Below are 22435 nucleotides of genomic sequence, written 5' to 3'. Positions count from 1 at the left end.
AGAGATACTCTTTTCAAATGAAAACCAGGGCCCAGAGCTGAAGTTACTTTCTAGGTAACCCGTGATTGATTACTGTCCATCAGTTTCCCCTTAACAATTTACACAAGTAAGCATGGACTGTGAACACAACCTTTTCTTCTACAAGAAATTCATGGTTTCATTTTCATGCTTTCTTGATTTATTGGAGTTCACTCTCATACACATGCAGACAGCCTCCAGTTTTTGTCTGGACTATTGCTTTAAGCTGGCTCCTCCCACATACCATTGTTTAACTTTCCAGGAGATATTTAAGGAGCTGTAGCAATTTTCCTGGCCTTTATCCTGTGAAAACAGAAGTCTAAAGACCTGCTTGGTTGCATGCGTAACAAGCTATGAATTCTGTATCTCCGAGTGTGGTACTAAACGATGGTCACATCATCCCTGTACTGGGCTTTGGAACCACTGTGCCCGATAAGGTAAGACTTGTGTCTTGGGCTTAAGAGTTTATAGGAGAAGAGATCAAGGATGTGCTTTTAGATTTGCTCCTGTTTGCTTCAGGCTCACATTAGACATCAGGTCTGCAGATTAGAGCTATTCATGTGTAATAGAGGAGTCAGACTTGTTACTGTTCCTTGGAGACTTATCATGTGGACAATATTGTTTACTCTGGGCTCTGCTCTGTTTCTCCTTTAGTTTCAGTCTATTTTACAGTGAATGAAAACCAATCAGTACTACTGCTGTGCTTTGAATTGATTACAGAAAGATTAGTGGCATGGATTTTTTTTTCTGTGCTTTAAATAACTACTCCTCTCACAAGCCAGAAAGCAAATTTGTGGTAGAACTTACTGGAGTTTATGACAAATGATCAGATGAAGAGCAGGGGCTGAGTCCACAGCACAAATTTCAGACCTGCACTGAAGTAGAATTTCTTTCCTACTTTCACTTTAGAAGCATTTACCTAAAAAGAAAATAGAACACTATTTTGGGGGTTAATTATAATTTAACAAAGCAACTCTAAATCCTTGCTCCATGTTCCTATTCATGACATTTGAATCAAAATACAACAGGAGGTTTTCCTGGGAAAATGTTTTCATTCTGATCTAGTCCTCTGGGTACTTACTCAGTGAGTGGCAAAGACTGGCACTTTAAGCTTAAGTCGCAATTTTCTCATGCAGAAGACATGATCTTAGAGTTACTTTGTCCTCTTCTGATAAGAATTTTTACTTAGCATGCATGCTTGAAAGAGAGGTAAGGAGCAAAGATATCACAGCAGCTCTAGTTTCAGTAAATCTGCAGGTGTCAGTATAGTTTAGAGAAGGGCAGGGCTGCATTGTGTAAAACTGGAACTCAGTGTTTGAGCTCAGTGGTTAAGAGCACTGGCTCCTGTTGCAGAGGAACTAGGTTCAAGTCCTGGCACCCTCATGGTGGCTTACAACTGTCTGTAATTCCAGGTCCAGGAGATTCAAAATCCTCTTCTTGTCTCTGCTGACAGCAGGCAACATAGACATGCAGGCTGGCAAAACACATAAGATAAAATAGTGTTTTTAAATGGAAAACACTATGAAGTTAAACACTATGAAAAATGAAGTTAAAACTGCCTCACCAAACCCAAGAGTATTAGAGACAATTTTATCCAGTAAGATAGTGTGTGCTTTATTCCTTAAGAATGTAGAGCCAGAACAAATGTTTATGTCAATAGGAATTTCCTTATGACATTTGCCAGGTCATGGAAACCTACTAGTTATTCACAGCATTATTATTTCCTTTTATTTCTATTAAATACATTTTGAATTCCATATAGTTTTAAGATAGCATAATAATTGCCCATATTTTGAAAGATTTATTTTAATTTCAATGTGTGAATGTATGTATGCCTGGGTGTGGGTATGGGCATATGACCCCAAGGCCAGATGGCATGGTATTCTGTAGAACTGGAGTTACAGACAGTTGTGAGTCATCTGACATTGGTGCAGGGAAACCAGGCTAAGGAGTTAATGAGATGCAGCCTCATATTTTCTGAATTGTACAAAAGCACGCACAGATCAAATTACCATGTGACATAGCATCTGTCAGTATCCAGCTATTCCTGTATTGCTAAGCTGCTCAGAGTCAATAAATAAAACAATAGCGGTCAAGTTTGAACATAATTCATTTTTCGGCTCCACTAACAATGATCTAATACAAAAGATACATTGGAAATGACTTCTAACCACACTTCCTCATGAAACCAATGATAAAAATGCATGTTGGTGTATCACTCAGCAAAACAAGATGCTTTTTAAAATTAGTTCCTGTTTGTGTTAGTTATGCATGAGATAGGTTTTCAACAAACTGTGAATGCAAAACACTGAAGAATGTTGTTAGCTTTCCCAACCCTTTTCTCTGACCCTGAATCAATAGACAGAGGACTTTGACCGTGACTGAAAGGCTTGAGGTTTCTGAGTAAACGGGCATTTCGTTAAGCATTGTTATCAAATTGACTTCAATGCACAATGATTTTTATGAGCAGCTATGGTTATTTTATTATCCTTTACAACTTATTCTACATGGAAGTGTCTAGGGTTAGAATGCAGTACACTGGCATCAAATGTCAGTGGTTACTTATACTTGTTGATATAGATGTAATTGGAGAATGAACTTTGTATGCTTTATGGAATTGAAAATAATTACCACTGGAAAAAGAGATGGGGGCAGGCTATAAGATATGATATAACCTTTGTAATTTTATTGAAAACCATCTGAAATTCTTATATAGAATAGTTTCCTGTTTTTTCTTTATAATACCTCTGTGTGTGTATGTGCACGTACGTACATACATGCACACACATATGAGGAGGCCAGAGATCAACCTTGAATGTTGTTCTCTTGATGTTGTACACATTGTTTACTTGGGGCAGAATCTTTCACTTGCCTGGAACTCATGAGGCAGGCTAAATTGCCTGATAGATCTGTCTGCCTCTGCTTCTTTAGTGCCTGGATTACAAGCATGCACAGCTATACCCAATGTTTTTACATGAATTTTGGGGGTCCATCCCAGGTTCTCATCTTGCACAGCAAGCATTTTACCAACTGAACCATTTGCCCAGTCCTTAAGCACATTTTAAAACATGTATTTAAACATGTGATATTAAAAGCAATAATAAGACACATGCAAATATAGGTATGGGCTTTTCAAGGAAAAAATCACCCATTACCATCTTCATAATAGCCATATATATTGTTTAAGTGAAGTTATTAACTTCAGAGGGTTAATAAGAAATGAGTTCGGGGCTGGTGAGATGGCTCAGTGGGTAAGAGCACCCGACTGCTCTTCCAAAGGTCCGAAGTTCAAATCCCAGCAACCACATGGTGGCTCACAACCACCTGTAATGAGATCTGATGCCCTCTTCTGGTGCGTCTGAAGACAGCTACAGTGTACTTACATATAATAAATAAATAAATAAATCTTTAAAAAAAAAAAAAGAAATGAGTTCATGGAGTGAGTTCTGAAATGCACATGGCAGGGTCATAGTTGATAAAGGTGAATTTTTCACAGGAATCCATAAAACAGGACATATTACAATATACAAAGTTACAGTCTTGTTTGAGATGCCTAGAAAATATGTGGGAAAAGAAACAATGTCCTATTCAAGGTCATATACATGTCTGGACTTAATCTAATTTTATTGCTATTTTAACACAATAGAGCTGAATATGAATATGCCACCATAGCACATGTTGCTAACTGTTATGTCATTCTTTATTTTCAGCTGACTCCAGGGTGAAAGCCTTTTTTCTTCCTGTATCCCATCCCCATAAGTTGTCCTATATTTCTATAGTGCCCCAATTCAACTTATGAGTCCTTTGATCAAATGACTGCATTGGGAGATACTGCTCAGGACTGACAATGTCAGTAACACAGTGAGTGCCCTGGACTGAGCATGTTTGTGGGGATGCTCACCTCTAGGGCTGGTTGGAAAATACCCAGGGGAATTGTAATGAGCTTGTACCTACACATACATAGCAAGCCCAAGACATGAGAAGTTGATTTATTGGAGAACCATTAACTATGTCTGAGATATCTTTTATTACATGGATACTATTTTTGGTTGCTCCTTTAGGTTCCTAAGGATGAACTTATCAAGGCTACTAAAATAGCTATAGATACTGGATTCCGCCATTTTGACTCTGCTTATTTATACCAAATAGAAGAAGAAGTAGGCCAGGCCATTAGAAGCAAGATTGAAGATGGCACTGTGAAGAGAGAAGATATATTCTATACTTCAAAGGTATTTTGTCCATGGGATGCTTGTAGGCATATTTAATGTGATAGAACTGAAGAGACAATATGTATTTGGATCAATACTTGTTTCATACATCATTATTAAATGCTACAAGGTTTATTCACACACATTCATGTATTCAAGCTAGGATCAAAAATAGGTAACTATGTCTTTGTTACCACTGTGCAGTCAGAACGTATGACTTCCAGGTAAATATACTGTTCTGAGTCTCAGGTGAACGCAGAGTGAACCCATCATGAAATGTATAGTCAGACGGAACTCAACCATGACCTCAGGGTGGTCACTGTTGAGAAACTGAAGGACAATTTGAGAAGCAACCGTAGCAGGGGACTGTAGGCAATAACGCTCCAGGGTGCCTTTCCTGGGCATTCTATGGAGTTTCTTTCAAGTTAATTCAGGGAGAGAAACAGCGAAAACCAGTCTTTCTCATCACTCTCACCAGACTTGGTCAGAAGACAGATAGTCTTGAGGACAAATGCCGGTGTTTGCAAATGCCTTTTAGTATGCTGAGCTTCATTGCTGAGGAGGGGGAAAAAGGAGGAAACATCTTGACTGAGGCCACTCTTAGACAGGTGGAGGCATTCCCCCCAGGAAAGTAAGCCAAGTTCTGTGCTGACACAGTTCACACAGCAGGCTCATATCTCAAAGGCTATTAGATGCAGGCTATGGGAGACATAGCTGGAATCTTAAAGGGAATAAGAGACAGTTTATTCTGGAGCCGTTCGGAGTAACCATGGCTTAAGAACATAGATTTACGTTACCCTAAACTCTATGTCCCAACATAGAAGCAGTTTCGTGAAGGTTCTTAATACTTTCACAGAACAAAGAAAGTCATAAAATCAACGCACATTTAAAACACAGTGATGTGTACCGCAGAGAGACAGGTACAGTGAGATGGGGTGTTTTCTGTAGGCCCAAGATACTATTGATGATTGTCTTAGATTTTGGATTGGTGGAAGCTAGTAGACCCCTAAATTAATATATTCTCAAAGGATTTTTTTTTAAAATCTATTAGTCACAGAATGTTAGTTCTCACACAGAGATGGCAAAGAAAGGCTGTTTCAGAGGGTTACACTAGATAATTAACATTTGGACATGTAACATTCCAACGTCTCCACAGTGCTGAAGTTTTAAATAGTCAAGCAGTCTGCAGGAGTGTTTGGTCACAAAAGGGATAGCTGAACTGTAGTCAGTTAAGTTCAGCATACACTAACATGGCTCCAAAATGGTTTTCCTACAACCTTCAGTTATGAATACTGAATGAATACTAGCTCTTCCCTGTGTATTTGAATGGGTGAGTGACTTAGACCAAGCTTGTATGTTACTTTGAAAACTGAGCATTATTATTAGAAAAAACAACTCTTTCTTTTAAATATTTGATTTCATGTTCAATAGATAACTGACAAGAGCCTAATATATAATGATGTTCCAGTGATATAGCTCAGTGGTAGGGCATTGAACTACACACACAGGGAAGTTTACATGTGAAAAACCAAGGAAAAGGAAGGAAAGCAGGAAGTGTGTTTCAAAGTGTAGAAAAATGTCTCCACGTTAGATAAAGTAACCCAACTAAAGTGGATGAACTCTGAGGTTAAAGTCTCATTCTTTAATGTTGGCAGCTTTGGAGCACTTTCCATCGACCAGAATTGGTCCGATCTTGCTTGGAAAAGACACTGAAGAATGCACAACTGGACTATGTTGATCTTTACATTATTCATTTCCCAATGGCTTTGCAGGTGAGCAATTGCTATGTTTAAAATGATCTCATTAGTTATGCTGCTACAACCAATTGCAGTTTAAGAATTTTATTCTTGAGTGAGTATATACATTATCATTTAAATGAAAATCCTGAACAGTAATCCCTAAGTTCCATTTCCTAATGTTATATTTGAAGCCTTGAAACCATGCTTCCTGCTTGTGAAAGAAAATGATTTCGCTGTTGTCTGCATTAGAAGCTTGGAAAAAGCCCAATAACTACATTCAAGGCATGGTTTTGGTTTTGGTCCCTATTTGTGTGTATGTGTGTGTGCATGTGTGTTCATGCATATGCAGGGACACATGTATGGGGTTGCACAATGCATGTGTGTGCTTATGCATATGAAAGACCGAACATAGCCACTAATGTAATTCAGATGCCATCCACAATTTACTTGAGACAAGGCCTTTCATTGGCTTAGAATTCTGAATTAATAATCAGAAGACTGATTAGCCAAATTACCCAGGAATCCACCTTTCTCCACCTTCCCAGATATGGGATTGCAAACGTGCACCACCACACCTGGGTTTAATTTTTTCTCTCTGTTGTTTTACATACGTTTTTGAGTTTAAACTCAGGTCATTTTAGGATTCCATGTTAATGCTTTAGCCTCTGGGCCATCCCCTCAGGCTGCCTTAGTCTTTGGAAGCTGTTTCCATGCAGTTGTGGATTAATCAAACTGCCATACATACTTTTCACATTGAGATTACGTCATTCTCATAACTATTCTCTGAGAGGAGAGCTGGTGGTACACACCCTGGGTGGCTGTCTTCCTTGATTTTAGCCATCAGTTTGAAAGTGTCCAAAGTCATCTGAGGGAGTCTCAGTTGGGGAATTGCTCAGATTGTATTTGCCAGAGGCCCAAAGTGCCATCCCTCTGTGGGCGATCCTGGCCTGTATAAGGAAGTTAGCTGATGACTAAGGAAGGGAACAAAAGTGTAAATAGCATTCCTACATCTTTTATGTTGATGCTGCAGTTTTGTTGTTGTTGGGTTTTTTGTCTTTGAATCCCTGTTGGTTGGTCCTGCTTTCCCACACTTCCCTCTCCAGTTGTTTTCAGTCATGGTGTTTATCTCAGAAACATAATGCAAACTAGGACATCTGGTTTTCATACTACCAGCCCTTGGAGATTTGGCGAATATTATTTCTTTTCATAGCTTCATGATGGAGTTTTGTACATGGCACTCAGCCCATAGTAACTGTGTTACTCTTGCTATAAAATTATCAAAACCTTAAGCTAGATTGTTTAATGAAAGGGATTATGTTACATAACTGGGAAGTCCAAGCCACAGCGAATACATTTAGAGGCATGAAGTAGCCTCGGCTTCAGAAATATTTTCTCTATCTCGTAGCTCTCCATCATGGTTGTTTAGTTTGGGGATATCATTTATTATTGGTAGGAAATATGGACTTGTGGCAATTCAAGAGTCATAGTTAATAAAACTTGAGAGCTGTTCTGGCTTTCTAATACCCATGTTAATCCTGAAAAGAAAGTCTGACTCATGTCGCAGTTTAATTGTGCATGTCTTTACACAAACATATGTATGTACTGGGATAAGGAACTGTTTTTCTCAAGTCATGAACATAATTCATGATTACAAGATATAAGGTCTATATAATTACCTGATTTACCAAAAGACAGAGACATTTTCTGATAGGGAAATATAGAGGCTGAAATAATAACAAAAAAAAATCATACAAGACACCATTAAGACATGAGAGAAATGCATTTCTAATCATATTGAAAATATAAAATATTAGAGTATGCCAATCTTTAAAGAGTAGTCCCTTGTCACTCCAAATGCAAAATATCTAAAATATCTAAAATAATGTCCTACTTACTCAGTAAAGGCTTTCTAGGCAAGACTTTGAAGAACTTGACAGTGTGGTAACTTGACTTCAGAGATGTCTCTAAAATGAATGATTCTGTTACAGCCTGGAGATGAAATATTTCCACGAGATGAACATGGAAAACTGTTGGCTGAAGCAGTGGATCTCTGTGACACATGGGAGGTGAGTCCTTGGAGGAAAGAGCACAGAAAGGGGAACTGGGAGGGAGAGAGTGAGTGAGTCAGGGATGACAGCCACCTGTGAGAATGGAATGTACCTTGCTCGATCTAGAATTGCAAAATTTCAAAAGTGGTGCTATGTTGAGATTTCTTGTTAGAATACTAGGGGAGAAGAACTGAGCTTAGCAGTCTCTTTCCAAGCACATGTTGAAATGTGAGCTATTTCTTTTTTATTTGATATATTTTTAAAATTTTATTATTATTATTTATTTATTTTCTTTTTTTTAACACTAAATTTTATTCCCCTACCAGTCCACCCTCCGACTGTTCTGCACCTCATACCTCCTCCCTGACCCTGAGGATGTCCCCACCCCCTAACCCCACCTAACCAGACCTCTAAACTCCCTGGGACCACTAGTCTTTTGAGGGTTAGGTGCATCTTCTCTGACTGAACCTGGACCCGGCAGTCTTCCTCTGTATATATGTTGGGGGCCTCATATCAGCTGGTGTATGCTGCCTGGTAGGTGATCCAGTGTCTGAGAGATCTCAGGGGTCCAGGTTAATTGAGACTGTTGGTCCTCCTACAGGGTCACACTCCTCCTCAGCTTATTCCAGCTTTTTCCTAATTCAACCACAGGGGTCAACAGCTTCTGTCCATTGGTGAATGCAAATATCTGCATCTGACTCTTTCAACTGCTTGTTGGGTCTTTTGGAGGGCAGTCATGATAGGTCCCTTTTTGTGAGCACTCCACAGCCTCAATAATAGTGTCAGGCCTTCTCAAGGACACAGGAATTCTTTTTTGCTTTCTTTTCCTCTGTCCTTTATTTTCTCCTCCAGTCTCTTGAGGGTTAGGTGCATCTTCTCAGTCTGAACACTCCCTCAGTGTTTCTTGAAAGCATCCACTTTAACAGTTGCCCAATTTACCCTCCACCCTCTTTTTCTCTACAGGCCATGGAAAAGTGTAAAGATGCCGGACTGGCCAAGTCCATCGGAGTGTCGAACTTTAACTGCAGGCAGCTGGAGATGATTCTGAACAAGCCGGGGCTCAAGTACAAGCCTGTGTGCAACCAGGTGAGTCCTTTCCACCTCTTCCTTTTATGCCTAAATTTGTTCTTCCTGCACCACTGATTTGTTGTCTAGTTCTGTTCATTTAACTTTCATGGGATAGAAATTCTAAGAATGGAGTCTCTCTTACAGAACATAGAAGTCCCTTCATTACAACTCTGCTTGAGAAAGACAGTGGAACACTTGGGGCTACCACCTGGCTAATTGGATATAAGAAGTAGAAGAGGGAAATGCTGTCAAAGTTAGCAGCAGTTATAGTGTGACTTCTGAGAACAGGGTGCTTTTCTTCTCCATGTATGAGTTAGATTGGAGGAAAAATGATGCTGTGGAAGGAACTGTGCACAGGAGGAAAGGTTCTGGAGACACAGCTTGGGCAGGAAACAGTGATAAAGTCCAAGTAAAGATCAATGCCTGTGCCCTTGGTCCTGATGCATCCAACTTCAGTTGTATTAACCGAAGTCATAGCTACAGGGAAATTAATGGGCAGCTATCGAATTCATGCAAATCTGTGAGATATCTTATCTGGTTAGCATGAAGCCATATTGGGGAATTTTGGGCAGAGCACTTTGAGCTGATCTTACCACTGACCATATATATCATAATTGATTCCTTCCTGCATTCTAACAGGAAATCAACTGTTCAAACACACACAAGCACACACAGACAGACAGATACAGATACACACACACACACACACTCCAGCACATATATGGAGGTCAAGGGATTGTAGGAATTGGTTTTCTCTTTTCACCATGTGGGTCACAGCAGTTGAAATCACTTGATGTCAAGTGCTTTAATCTGCTAAGCTGTTGCACCATATTCTATGTAAAATAATATAAATAGTAATAGTTTGCCTTTGAATAAAGATCAACTTGAGTAAATGGATTTGTGTATTCTCTTTTCTTCTCTGTATTGTGATGGACTTATGGACTTCTTACATTAATATGGATGCTATCAAATTGGCACTTTGTCTTCACACATGCCATTATGAGCCTTTGGCCAAATTGCCTCTGCTGTGATTTACTATACAAGTTTGCAAGAATCCTTTCCTTGCTCCTGATCTGGAATCTACCAAGCCTAAACAATTACATTTAGTTCAGTAACAATTTTCTAGACTTAACTCTCAACTGACTTAGAGGGAATAGGTATTTAAATTTCTGAGAAGATCTGAGATGATATCGACTACTAAAAAAATTATTTAGCATCTAAGAAATGGCCCATAGAATTGTTTCTTCTCGAGTATATATTTTTAAAAACCCTTTCTACAAGAAAGACATATTAAATTCATTTTGTTAAAGTGATTGATACTAATGTCTTTATTTTTCACTTCAAATTTCATATTTTACTTTTTAAGAATTTCTCTTATTTTGGTGTTTCCATTTTGTATTAATACAAAGCTTCATATAATCTGTCTTTTATCAGGTAGAATGCCATCTTTATTTAAACCAGAGCAAAATGCTGGACTATTGTAAGTCAAAAGACATCATTCTGGTTTCCTACTGCACATTGGGAAGTTCACGAGATAAAATCTGGTCAGTACCAAAGACGACAGCATATTTCAAGCATCATTGTTGAAATATGTTTAGATCTAGAACAGTTTCTAGATCTAACTCTCAATGGACTTCAGAGGGATTGGTATTTAAATTTCTGAGATCTGAGATGTTATTACCTCTATTGACCTAGCAGAGAACAGTTGTATATCTATGGTTGGCACACCTGTTTTGTAAGCCTCCTAACACAAAGGTAATTTGAGTTTCAGGAGTTCAGTATTTTTTAAATTTCCCTTCCAGGGTGGACCAGAAAAGTCCAGTTCTCTTAGATGATCCAGTTCTTTGTGCCATGGCAAATAAGTACAAGCAAACACCAGCACTGATTGCCATTCGTTACCAGTTACAGCGTGGGATTGTGGTCCTGATCAGGAGTTTCAATGAGAAGCGGATCAAAGAGTTCATGCAGGTGATGACAGAGCTGTAGGCCTTGAAGCATTTATGGAATATCCTATCTTAGGGTTACTATTTGCCTCTGCCTCCCGAGTGCTGAGATTAAAGGCGTGCGCCACCATGCCCAGCAAGGGTTTGTCTTTTACTTGCACATCACAGTTCCTCATCAAAGAAAGTTAGGATAGAAACTCAAAGAGGGTAGGAACATGGAGGCAACAATTGATGCAGGGGCCATCAGGGAGCACTGCTTACTCGATAGTTTCTCATGGTTTCCTCAGCCTGCTTTCTTATAGAACTCAGGACAAACAGCCCAGGGATGGCATCACCCACAATGGGCTAGGCCCAATCACTAATTAAGATACATTACATCTGAATATTATGGAGTCATTTTCTCAGGTGAGTCCCCTCCTTTCAGATAACTCTAGCTTGTGTCATATATGACATAAGACTAGCCAGTACACATCCTTAACAGGGTCCTCCATTGTTGTGGTAAATCTTCAACCCAAATATGCCCTGGCAGTGAAAACACAACTCAGATAATATGAATACATGTTGTAAGTCTAGACTGGGCAGATCTACTGCTACATTACCATCTTCCACATTTGAGACCCCTTAGAACTTGCGGTTTCTCTAGACCATGTGTTTCTGCTCTGCTTTTCTTCTTTCTCCTCCTCCTCTGTGTCCTCTCCCTCTTCCATTTTCTCCTCCTCCTTCCTCTCCTTCCACTCCACGTTCCCTTTTATCTGCCCAATCATCAGCTCTCCTTTATTTTACAAATTAAGGTGGGAAGCAGGTTTATAGGAAATCACCTAGTGCTGACTCATCCTTGATCACAGCCACTCACAGGAGAACGGAATTAACATCAAATATAATTAGCTCCAGGGCTATCCACAACATTTCCCCCTTTCCAATTAAAAGACTATTTTATCTCAGATATAATTGAACATAACTATTATTTTGTAATTTATAAAGTACAAGAGACATAACACCCAGTCCATCATCTTTGTTAATTAAATAGAACCTCTGACATCGATCCTTACTTAAAAGACTATAGTTTTGCACCTGGCTATGTCTTGGCTTTAGATTGAAAGCCATCTGAAAACCATCTCTCAAATCTGTTCCTCTCAAAGTAAAAAGCCTGGGTTGGTTAGCAGACTATGTAGTTTTTCAACACCATCAGAAATCCAAGAACGACTGTTATTAACTGAAAATATATAGGAAGCCTAACACAGCTTCCAAAACTTAGCCAATTTATAGAGACTGCTGATCACTTAGACAGTCCTTTACCTCAACACATTGGAGCATCGGTCTTCAGCCTACTGGACAATGTCATCTGACAGACTTAGAGAAACAGGAATATTAAGGACTAGCCTACTCTGTTTCAGCAGAGTTGAGCTATCCTGACCTGTAATAGTGCCCCTTCTTTGGACTGTACATGAAATAAGGCAATTCTTGTCCACTGGCTATTTCGCCACAACTGGGATAACTCAAAGATGCTCAGTTCCTTCTTTGAATCCAAGACAGGTAAAGCTGTCAGGAGCAGACTAGTCTCAACAACGAGTAAATTAATAATCATTAAACATCACATTCTGTGGACTTCTGATGTTTTTGAAAACCAACTATCTATGTGAAGTAATCTAGACTGTTCTCTATTTACTACTCTCAGCCATTTCTAATTAAAATAATTGAAAACAGCCAAAAAATAAACTCAGAGCCATGAATTTCCTATTTGGCCCTTAACTCACAGGCTTAAACTTCTCAGATCTATTTATAATAACAATAGAATGACTGGGTCTAAGCCCAGTACTTCAAAATTTTTAGCATCAAAGACAACCTATAATAATCACTCCCAGCCCCAAAGCTTAGGGAACTGGGATGAAGACTCTTCAGAACTTCTCCAAGCTAAATATGGGCATTGACATATTTCTGAAAGGAGGGGAAAGGGTACAGAAATGGGGGAGTTAGTTGGCCTTAAGAAGGCCACACCAATGATTGTATTAGTCTCTGTGTCTGTGTACTGACTGGATCTGACTGGAAAACCAAAACATCAGGAGTTCAGGCAGGTCAGTTCAGCATGTCTGATGATGAAATTCACCAAGGCTATATATTCTGTAACATATAAATATCAAAATGAAATTTTAGTATCATCAAGATAACCTTTTTGTTTGATTCTCTGGAACCTAGTTCTCAGGGGTGCCTCCCTCTATCAAATCTGATCCAAATAACTCTGGAAGGTGTAAACACCTTAATCACCTTTTCCAAAAACACAAAGACAAAACCTTTCCCCAAATCAGCATCTCCTTCAGCCATAACCAGGAAAACCTGTAGCTTGCCCTCTGTCCCAGAGGAACAATAAAACAACCACAGTACTCAAAATCACACAGACCTTTTAGCCTATTTAGGCCTTTCTAATTTATCATGTCAGGATTTAAACCCAAAATTCCCGTGAAGCCCAAGTTAGACATAATATTAGTCTCCTGCAGACTTTATTATACCATCTTTAAAACGATTGATTCACTCTATTTTCCTTTCCTTTCCTTTTCCTTTTCCTTCTTCTTTCCTTTCCTTTCTTTTCCCTTTTCCTTTCTATACCTGACTATATGAGGCAGCTTGTCAAACCAGGATTTAACCCCAAAATTCCCATGGAGCCCACGTTAGACAGAATATGAGTATCCTGTAAGACTTATTAGATCGATATATCTTTTTTCCTTTTAAAAATTTTTATTAGATATTTTCTTCATTTACATTTCAAATGCTTTCCTAGTTTCCTCTCTGAAAGTCCCCTATACCCTCCTCCTGCCCTGCTCCCCAATCCACCCCACCCACTCCTGCTTTCTGGACCTGGTATTCCCCTGTATTGGGGCATATAATCTTCACAAGACCAAGGGCCTCTCCTCCCATTGATGACTGACTAGACCATCCTCTGCTACATATGCAACTAGAGACAAAAGCTCTGGGGGTACTGGTTAGTTCATATTGTTGTTCCTCCTAGAGGGTTAAAGACCCCTTCAGTTCCTTGGGTACTTTCTCTAGCTCCTACATTGGGGACAATGTGTTCCATACAATAGATGACTGTGAGCATCCACTTCTGTATTTGCCAGGCACTGGCATAGCCTCACAAGAGCAATATCAGGGGAGCAATATATTTTTATACCATCTGTAAAGCAATTAATTCAATCTTCCACTAATACCTATTATACCATCTATCTGTTGTACTCTCTACCAGGAGCCATAGCCATTTATTTAATTAATACCTATTATAATATCTATCTGTTATGCTCTCTACCTGGAGCCACAGACTTCTATTAATTAATACCTGTTCATAGCAGGCGATTACCACTGCTCTCTCTACTTGGAGTCAGTGACTAATATTACCTATCTAGTTCTGAACTGAAGTTGAAATTTCCTAGAATTAATACCTCTCTGCCTAGAGCAGCCATCCTGTTTGCTGTGCTCCCTACCAGGAGCCACAGACATTTATTTAATTAATACCTATTATAGTATCTATCTGTTATGTTCTCTACCTGGAGCCACAGACTTCTATTAATTAATATCTGTTTATAGCAGATGATTATCACTGCTCTCTCTACTTGGAGTCAGTTGCTAATATTCCCTATCTAGTTCTGAACTGCATGTGAAAGTTCCCATCTTTAAGTACTATACCTGCTATAAGAGGCAGCTTGTCAAACCAGGATTTAAACCCAACCCATGAAGCCCATGTTAGACAGAATATGAGTACCCTATAAGACTTATTAGGGCACTCTCTACCTAGAGCCACAGAGTTATATTAATTAATACTTGTTCACAGTAGGCAATTATCACTGCTCTCTCTACTTGGAGTCAGTGACTAATATGTCCTATCTAGTTACAAACTGCAGGTGAAATTTCCCATAATTAAGTATCAAAAGGTTATAGTTCTCTCTTTATATCAATGAATTACCTGATCCAGAGCTCTTTGTACCTTTGTCTTTATTCACAAGGAGGAGCTGAGTGTAGAAAGATACGAGTTGTCTGTGTCCCTGTTTGGGAGTGGGGAGCGAAGGATAGAGGGAAGCAAACACAAAAAGGCTCTCTTGGGCATAGATACCCCTCTGACGTTCTCTGTAGGCCTTTCAAACCCAGTCAGCTTCAAATCCATACTGCTGCAGCTTAGGTCATGGCCCAAGCCTCATTCAGGGGCCAATCAATACATTGGGAGCCATTTTGTTGTAGTAAATCTCCAACCCAAATATGGCCCAACAATGAAAACACAACTCAATTAATAATGAATACATGCTGTAAGCCTAGACTGGGCAGATCTACTGCTACACTATCATCTCGCACATCTATGAGATCCCTTAAAACTTGCGTTTTCTCCAGGCCATGTACTTCTTTTCCGCTTTTCTTCTTCCTCCTCCTCCTCTGTGTCCTCTCCCTCTTCCATTTTCTCCTTCTTCTTCCTCTCCTTCCACTCTACCTTCCTTTTTATCTGCCCAATCATCAGCTCTCCTTTATTTTACAAATTAAGGTGGGAAGCAGGTTTATAGGACATCACCTAGTGCTGACTCATTCCTTGATCGCAGCCACTCACAGGAGAACAGAATTAACATCAGATATAATTAGCCCTTAGGCTACTCACAACACTCCATAATCTCTCAGAATACTTCTGTGCTTTTTCAGGAGTCAGTTTTTCTTTCCACTGTGGATCCCAGGCATTGCATTCAGGGCTTATGGCTTTCACTTGATGAACCATTTTGCTGGCCTGGACTCAATTTTGCCATGTCTGTTCTGTCCACTCTTACATTTTCAAGAGAGTGAGGCTTCTCTACTGATTGGGCTGCTGTCAGTACTACCTAAACTTTCCTTCAGATAGTTTTCATTTTACTCTTTAGCTAACTAGCTTAGGCTGCGTCTTGTTACAGAGCACAATTGTTGTAGAGTGGAGTATTCTAAAGATGGTTGCTATTTGCTTTCATCTGAAGGGTTATTGAAATCTCTCCCTCCCTCTCTCTCTCTTCCCCTCCCCCTCCTGCTCTCTCTCCCTCTCTCCCTCCCTCCCTCCATCTGCCTCTCTGTCTCTGTCTCTGTCTCTCTCTCTGGACATGGTATGTTATGTGTCCTGGATGTCAGACAACCTTGGGTGTCAGTTTTCACTTTTCACCTTGTTTGATACAGAGTTCCTCTTGTGCATGGCTAATATTGGGTTAATTGGATGTCATAATTTGGTTTCTGTTGCTGGCATAATAGCATGACCAAAAGCAACTTGGGAGCAGAAAGGGTTTTTTTTTGGCTTACACTTCAAAGGCACAGTGCATCATTAATAGTTTTATCAGCTGTTCAGATACTGATTTCCAACATAGTTTATAGTAGTTTTATAGATTCATAAGATCATTAGTCTGAATATGTTGGGAGCTAGTGATGAAAAATTTCATGTTTAATCTCCCTAATTTAGACAAGATGTTTTGAAGCCAATTCCTATGCTCTTTGCTGATGATTTCATTAGCATTTGACAATTTATAAATTAAACTATATAAAACAAATTCTCTCATTGTATTACTAATGGGATATAGGAGTCTCTGTCCATACATCTTACTAAACTGTAGTGTTAAAACACATTTTTTAATAATTATTTTCAGTGTTCTAAGTTCATTGTTTCTGGTCTCTAGTTTTTCATTGGTTTGTAGTTGTGTGGTTTCAATCTTTTATATAAGAACATGAGTTCATTTCTTTTCCACTTGTTATTCTTTAATGTTTTGAATGTTTTGTTTGATATCTTCAAAATATTTAGGATATGTCTCCTGTGTTTTCAATATTGCCACTGCCAACACTGTTGAATTTACTTGGATTTTCCAAATTAGCAATATGTAATATAAAAGTAATAAAATTTCTACTTCTGTGATAGGTTTTTGAATTCCAGTTGGCTTCAGAGGACATGAAAGTCCTGGATGGCTTGCACAGAAATTTAAGATACAATACTGCAAGTTAGTAAGTACCTTTGGTCATTGCACTGCTTCAATTTGCTTTTTGAGTAGTACTGTAATGTGCTAAGTTACCTCAATATTCATAATAAAAATACTAGTGTGAGTGGGGAATGAGCCTCTCTGGGAGTTCTTACAGATTATCTCTAGAGCTCTGTTCAATGGTGGAACTAGGGTCAGCTTTTCTCATCTGTGCCCCTCTGCAGTGTCTCAAGTCACTGAACTTCTGGATAATACAATTCCTTCATTGAAACCAAACCTCTGTGTAGGTTTCTGTCTTCTACAGCTATGTCATGGGACAAATACTTTGCCATATAGAAACATTAAATGTTTCTAAATGTAAGCTGATGACACCTGTACCCTGTCTATCTCAGAATTTTTCTGTTAACCATATCAAAGGTATTGTTTTCAACGTCACTGAACTCTCTTATCTCTTTCATATGGAATTGTTTTTTTTTTTTCTGAGTTATTTATTTATTTCATGTATGTGGGTATACTGTCTCTGTCTTCTGGCACACTAGAAATGTCCATTAGAGATGGTTCTAAGCCATTACATGTTTGCTGGGAATTGAACTCAGGACCTCTGGAAGAGCAATCAGTGCTCTTAACCACTGAGCTGTCTCTCCAGCCTGACCTCATATGGAATTGTTAATTACACCTTGAAAATTTATGCTTTTAATAGATTCAGACCTCTCTCAGTTCCTTTTGTTTCACATTTGCTCAGCACTCAAAGCTACAATTGTATGAAAACCAGCTGATCTTTGAGAGGTGAATAGAAACTACTGTTTTACATTTCAGACACACAGAGGTCTCAATGCAGAGAACAGAGATATCTTAGATTAGTGAGATAAGAAACCAAAGAAAAACCTTGGGGAGATTCCCACTGTTGGAAAAAAATTGAAGTCAACAGATGGTTTCTAGTTCTCCTTTCTGCTGTAAGGTTGTAGGAACTAACCAAAGACATAACCCATAAATGAGTTTAGGCAGGGGTATTTATTCTGCTCATGGGAATTTAGATCACAGTAAAATGTGTATGAAGTAAAAATAGCATGATGAAAATTATATCTGCTTAAAAATAGCAGACACAGCATTAATAATCTTTTGATTTGTACAGAGGACAGATAAGAATGAAGTAGAGACTATAATGCAAAAATAGAATGGCAAGCAGAGAGGAATTATTCCTATCTTTTAAGAATGATCGTTGTCAGTTATATTTTGTGTCTGTAGTAAAGTATGAACATCACAAAATTCCACAGTATGCTTCTGGAGTAAGGAACTCAAAATTCTTAAACTGGGCAAGGTGGTATACAACTGTAACCCTAAGACTAGGTGGTGGAGACAAGACGGTCATAAGCTCTAGATCGTTGTCAGCTATGTATGAGTTTGAGGCCAGTCTGGGTTGTGTGAAACCCTGTCTATAAAATTGAAATAAAAATTCCATTTGTAAACTTAACATACTAAGTCTCTGTGTTAGTTAGGGTTGCTACTGCTGTGAAGATGCAGTATGACCTAAGACACTTGGAAAGGAAAGGGTTTATTGTCCTAGCCTTTATACTAACCAACATTTGGATTTATCTTCCTTTAAAACAAGGAATGAATTTCTTATATTATGCATCTTGTTTTCTAATTTTAGTTTTGATGATCATCCCAATCATCCGTTTACTGATGAATATTAACATGGTGGCCTTTGCCAGAATTTCTATCAGAAGATCTGCTTATGCATCATGATATGAGAGCTATCTTGGATACTGGTGACTGAACACATCCCTTCTCATCAGATCACTGTATCTATTAATTCACAGTCAGCTGGAGCAAAGTCCAAAGAGCTATGAGGGAAGCCATATTCTTGTCATACTCTGAAATGGAACATCAAGTTGCTTTTCCTATTCTTGTGTTTTTAAAGATTCATTTATTTTATTTTACATATATAAATGTACATGTATGTATATCTCATGAATGTCTGTGTCTATGAAGGGAAGAAGAGTGTTATAGGTCACTTGGAACTGGAACTACAGATGATTGTGAATCATCATGTGGGTGCTGGGAGCCAAACCTAAGTCTTCTGTTAGAGCAGCAAGTGCCTTTAAATGCTGAGCCATCTCATTAGGTCCCAATCTAAAGATTCTTGCCTGCTACTATTTCTAGAACCTCAATGTTTTGTTTTCTTCTGATTTCTGATACCAACCTGATTTGCTAGAAGTTTTGGGCATGAAGTCAGTGTTGAAGGCAATCATGGCAAAGGCATCGCTGGGTGGGAATTAAGGATTTTTTTCAACATTCAGGGAATTAATTGTTAGTAGTTATTGATAAGTAAATATTCCTTATGTCCTTTGAGGAAGAAGAAAATACTCCATAACTCTTTGCTTTTTCTTATTTTGGAGGTAAGGCACATGTGGGGAGTGACCAAGAGACCCAGGGTTCTCTCCAGCAACCCAAGAACCAGAGCTCCAAGAGCCTGGGGAGTATGTTCTCCTTGTGGGAAATTTGGGAGGTTGGTAAGAAGAGAACTAATCTAAAAGCATCATCATGGCTCAGATGTAGGCAAGTTGAGAAGAAGGCTGAATATGTCTCTGCTTGGGAAGTATATTATCTTTTTTGGTAATTACACATGACAAGTAAAAGGAAAATCTACATATTTTATCCAAGACAGACAGACTGCTAGTCTGGATATTTATATTTTCAAGGGATTCAGAAGTTGCATTCTTCAGCTATGTTAGGAAAAACCAATTCACATGAGCATAAACTCCATATTCATCAAGTTTTCTCCGATTTAAAAATCGGTTTTCTGAAACACGATCTTCTAGGTTTATAGATCTTTTATGTTTATAGGTAAATGAGTCAGACTTACAAAAGATCTCAAAGTTACAAAATTGTATAGTCGAATTAAGATTAAAAGAATATATTTGATGAGACAAGTTATTTAAATTTTCAAAAATTATATGAAATACTGTATTTGAATCAACAGTGTTTTAAAAGTTGTTAACATTTAATGATCTTTTTTTGCACAAAGAATATCCTCAGAGAAATCAGAGAGAAAAGATAGTATGTTTATAGAAGATTCAGAATAATGTGGAGGTAAATATTATTTAGAATACAGTTGGATTTATATATTTCATTAATAAATGTCTCAAATTAGAACTTTTCAAGACTGTTTCCCTTTATATACCCCTAACTGGTGTGGCACTTGCTATGTAGACCAGAATGTTATAGTACTCACAGAGACCCACCTAGAAATCCCTGCCTCTAGAATGCTCAGATTAAAGGCATACACTACTATATATATATATATATGCATATATATAACATTTTATATATTTGATGAGTCTTATAGAAAAGGGGAAATTATCAATAATCAATAAAAATTACTAGTTACTTATTGACAATTCTTATAAAATATGAATGAATAACAATAAAATTCTATGAAATCTGTTGAAATGTGCTGATACAATGAAACTGTCATTTTTATTAAATGAAATAACATATATAAATGTTATAACAGGGAATATGGAATGTCTTGAAATGTATTAAACAACAGATTAAAAACTAGACACTTATATTGTGATCACAGACTCAAAGTCAATGGAGTCAATAAGTCAGTTCTAAACCAACCAAAGTTTCCAAAGTAATATCAAACACATGCTTAGACATATGCTTTTGTGGAGGTTTATAAGATGGTTGGATAAAAATTTTACATAACATTGATAAAATGAAATTACTCATAAATAGAATTATGGAGAAGTTTGTCTTCTACATATCAAGGCTGACTTTGAACATTATAAAGTGTGTACAGAAATTAAATACATTAGTGCTAGAGTGATGGCTCATTCAGAAAAATGCTTGCCTTGAAACCATGAAGACTGGAACTTGATCCCCAAACCCACATTTCTTTTTTCTTTTCTTTTTTTATTGGGTATTTATTTCATTTACATTTCCAATGCTATCCCAAAAGTCCCCCACACGCTCCCCGACCCACTTCCACTTCTTGGACCTGGCGTTCCCCTGTACTGAGGCATATAAAGTTTGCATGACCAATGGGCCTCTCTTTCCAGTGATGGCCTACTAGGCCATCTTCTGATTCATATGCAGCTAGAGACACAAACTCCGGGGGAGGGGGGTACTGGTTAGTTCATATTGTTGTTCCACCTATAGGATTGCAGATCCCTTTAGCTCCTTGGGTACTTTCTCTAGCTCCTCCATTGGGGGCCCTGTGATCCATCCAATAGCTGACTGTGAGCATCCACTTATGTGTTTTCTAGGCCCCTGCATAGTCTCAAAAGAGACAGCCATATCTGGGTCCTTTCAGCAAAATCTTGCTAGTGTATGCAATGGTGTCAGTGTTTGGAAGCTGATTATGGGATGGATCCCCAGATATGGCAGTCTCTAGATGGTCCATCCTTTTGTCTCAGCTCCAAACTTTGTCTCTGTAACTCCTTCCATGGGTGTTTTGTTCCCAATTCTAAGAAGGGGCAAAGTGTCCACACTTTGGTATTCATTCTTCTTGAGTTTCATGCGTTTAGCAAATTGTATCTTATATCTTGGGTATCCTAAGTTTCTGGGCTAATATCCACTTATCAGTGAGTACATATTGTGTGAGTTCTTTTGTGATTGGGTTACCTCACTCAGGATGATGCCCTCCAGGTCTAACCATTTGCCTAGGAATTTCATAAATTCATTCTTTTTAATAGCTGAGTAGTACTCCATTGTGTAAATGTACCACATTTTCTGTATCCATTCCTCTGTTGAAGGACATCTGGGTTCTTTCCAGATTCTGGCTATTATAAATAAGGCTGCTATGAACATAGTGGAGCATGTGTCCTTCTTACCAGTTGGAATATCTTCTGGATATATGCCCAGGAGAGGTATTGAGGGATCCTCAGGTAGTACTATGTCCAATTTTCTGAGGAACAGCCAGACTGATTTCCAGAGTGGTTGTAAGAGCTTGCAATTCCACCAACAATTGAGGAGTATTCCTCTTTTTCCACATCCTCGCCAGCATCTGCTGTCACCTGAATTTTTGATCTTAGCCATTCTGATTGGTGTGAGGTGGAATCTCAGGGTTGTTTTGATTTGTATTTCCCTGATGATTAAGGAAGTTGAACATTTTTTCAGGTGCTTCTCAGCCATTCAGTATTCCTCAGGTAAGAATTCTTTGTTTAGCTCTGAGCCCCATTTTTAATGGGGTTATTTGATTTTCTGGAGTCCACCTTCTTGAGTTCTTTATATATATTGGATATAAGTCCCCTATCTGATTTAGGATAGGTAAAGATCCTTTCCCAATCTGTTGGTGGCCTTTTTGTCTTATTGTCGGTGTCTTTTGCCTTGCAGAAGCTTTGCAATTTTATGAGGTCCCATTTGTGGATTCTCGATCTTACAGCACAAGCCAATGCTGTTCTATTCAGGAATTTTCCCCCTTTACCCATATCTTCGAGGCTTTTCCCTACTTTC

The 22435-nt window shown here is 38.5% G+C and overlaps 1 protein-coding gene across 2 annotated transcripts; it reads left to right on the top strand.

Annotated features, from left to right (window-relative positions):
• The first annotated feature begins 304 nt into the window (after nucleotides 1-304).
• Nucleotides 305-20552, top strand: LOC110308148 (3-alpha-hydroxysteroid dehydrogenase). 2 transcript variants are annotated; one of them, XM_029485025.2, is made up of 9 exons: nucleotides 305-455; nucleotides 4080-4247; nucleotides 5882-5998; nucleotides 7954-8031; nucleotides 8977-9099; nucleotides 10516-10625; nucleotides 10884-11049; nucleotides 16915-16993; nucleotides 18624-20552. In XM_029485025.2, the coding sequence occupies exons 1-9, from the start codon at nucleotides 372-374 to the stop codon at nucleotides 18716-18718; spliced, it is 1020 nt and encodes a 339-aa protein (XP_029340885.1). In that variant the 5' UTR covers nucleotides 305-371; the 3' UTR covers nucleotides 18719-20552. The 2 variants fall into 2 exon arrangements, with proteins under 2 accessions (XP_029340885.1, XP_021036179.1); XM_021180520.3 differs by having other exon boundaries at nucleotides 16915-16997.
• Nucleotides 20553-22435: the final 1883 nt, after the last annotated feature.

The sequence above is a fragment of the Mus caroli genome, unplaced genomic scaffold (genome assembly GCF_978045245.1).
Source record: "Mus caroli unplaced genomic scaffold, Mus_caroli_1 scaffold_15, whole genome shotgun sequence".
Classification (NCBI taxonomy): domain Eukaryota; kingdom Metazoa; phylum Chordata; class Mammalia; order Rodentia; family Muridae; genus Mus; species Mus caroli.
The sequence above is the reverse complement of the archived record's forward strand: the minus strand, read 5'-3'. Positions and strand labels throughout refer to the sequence as shown.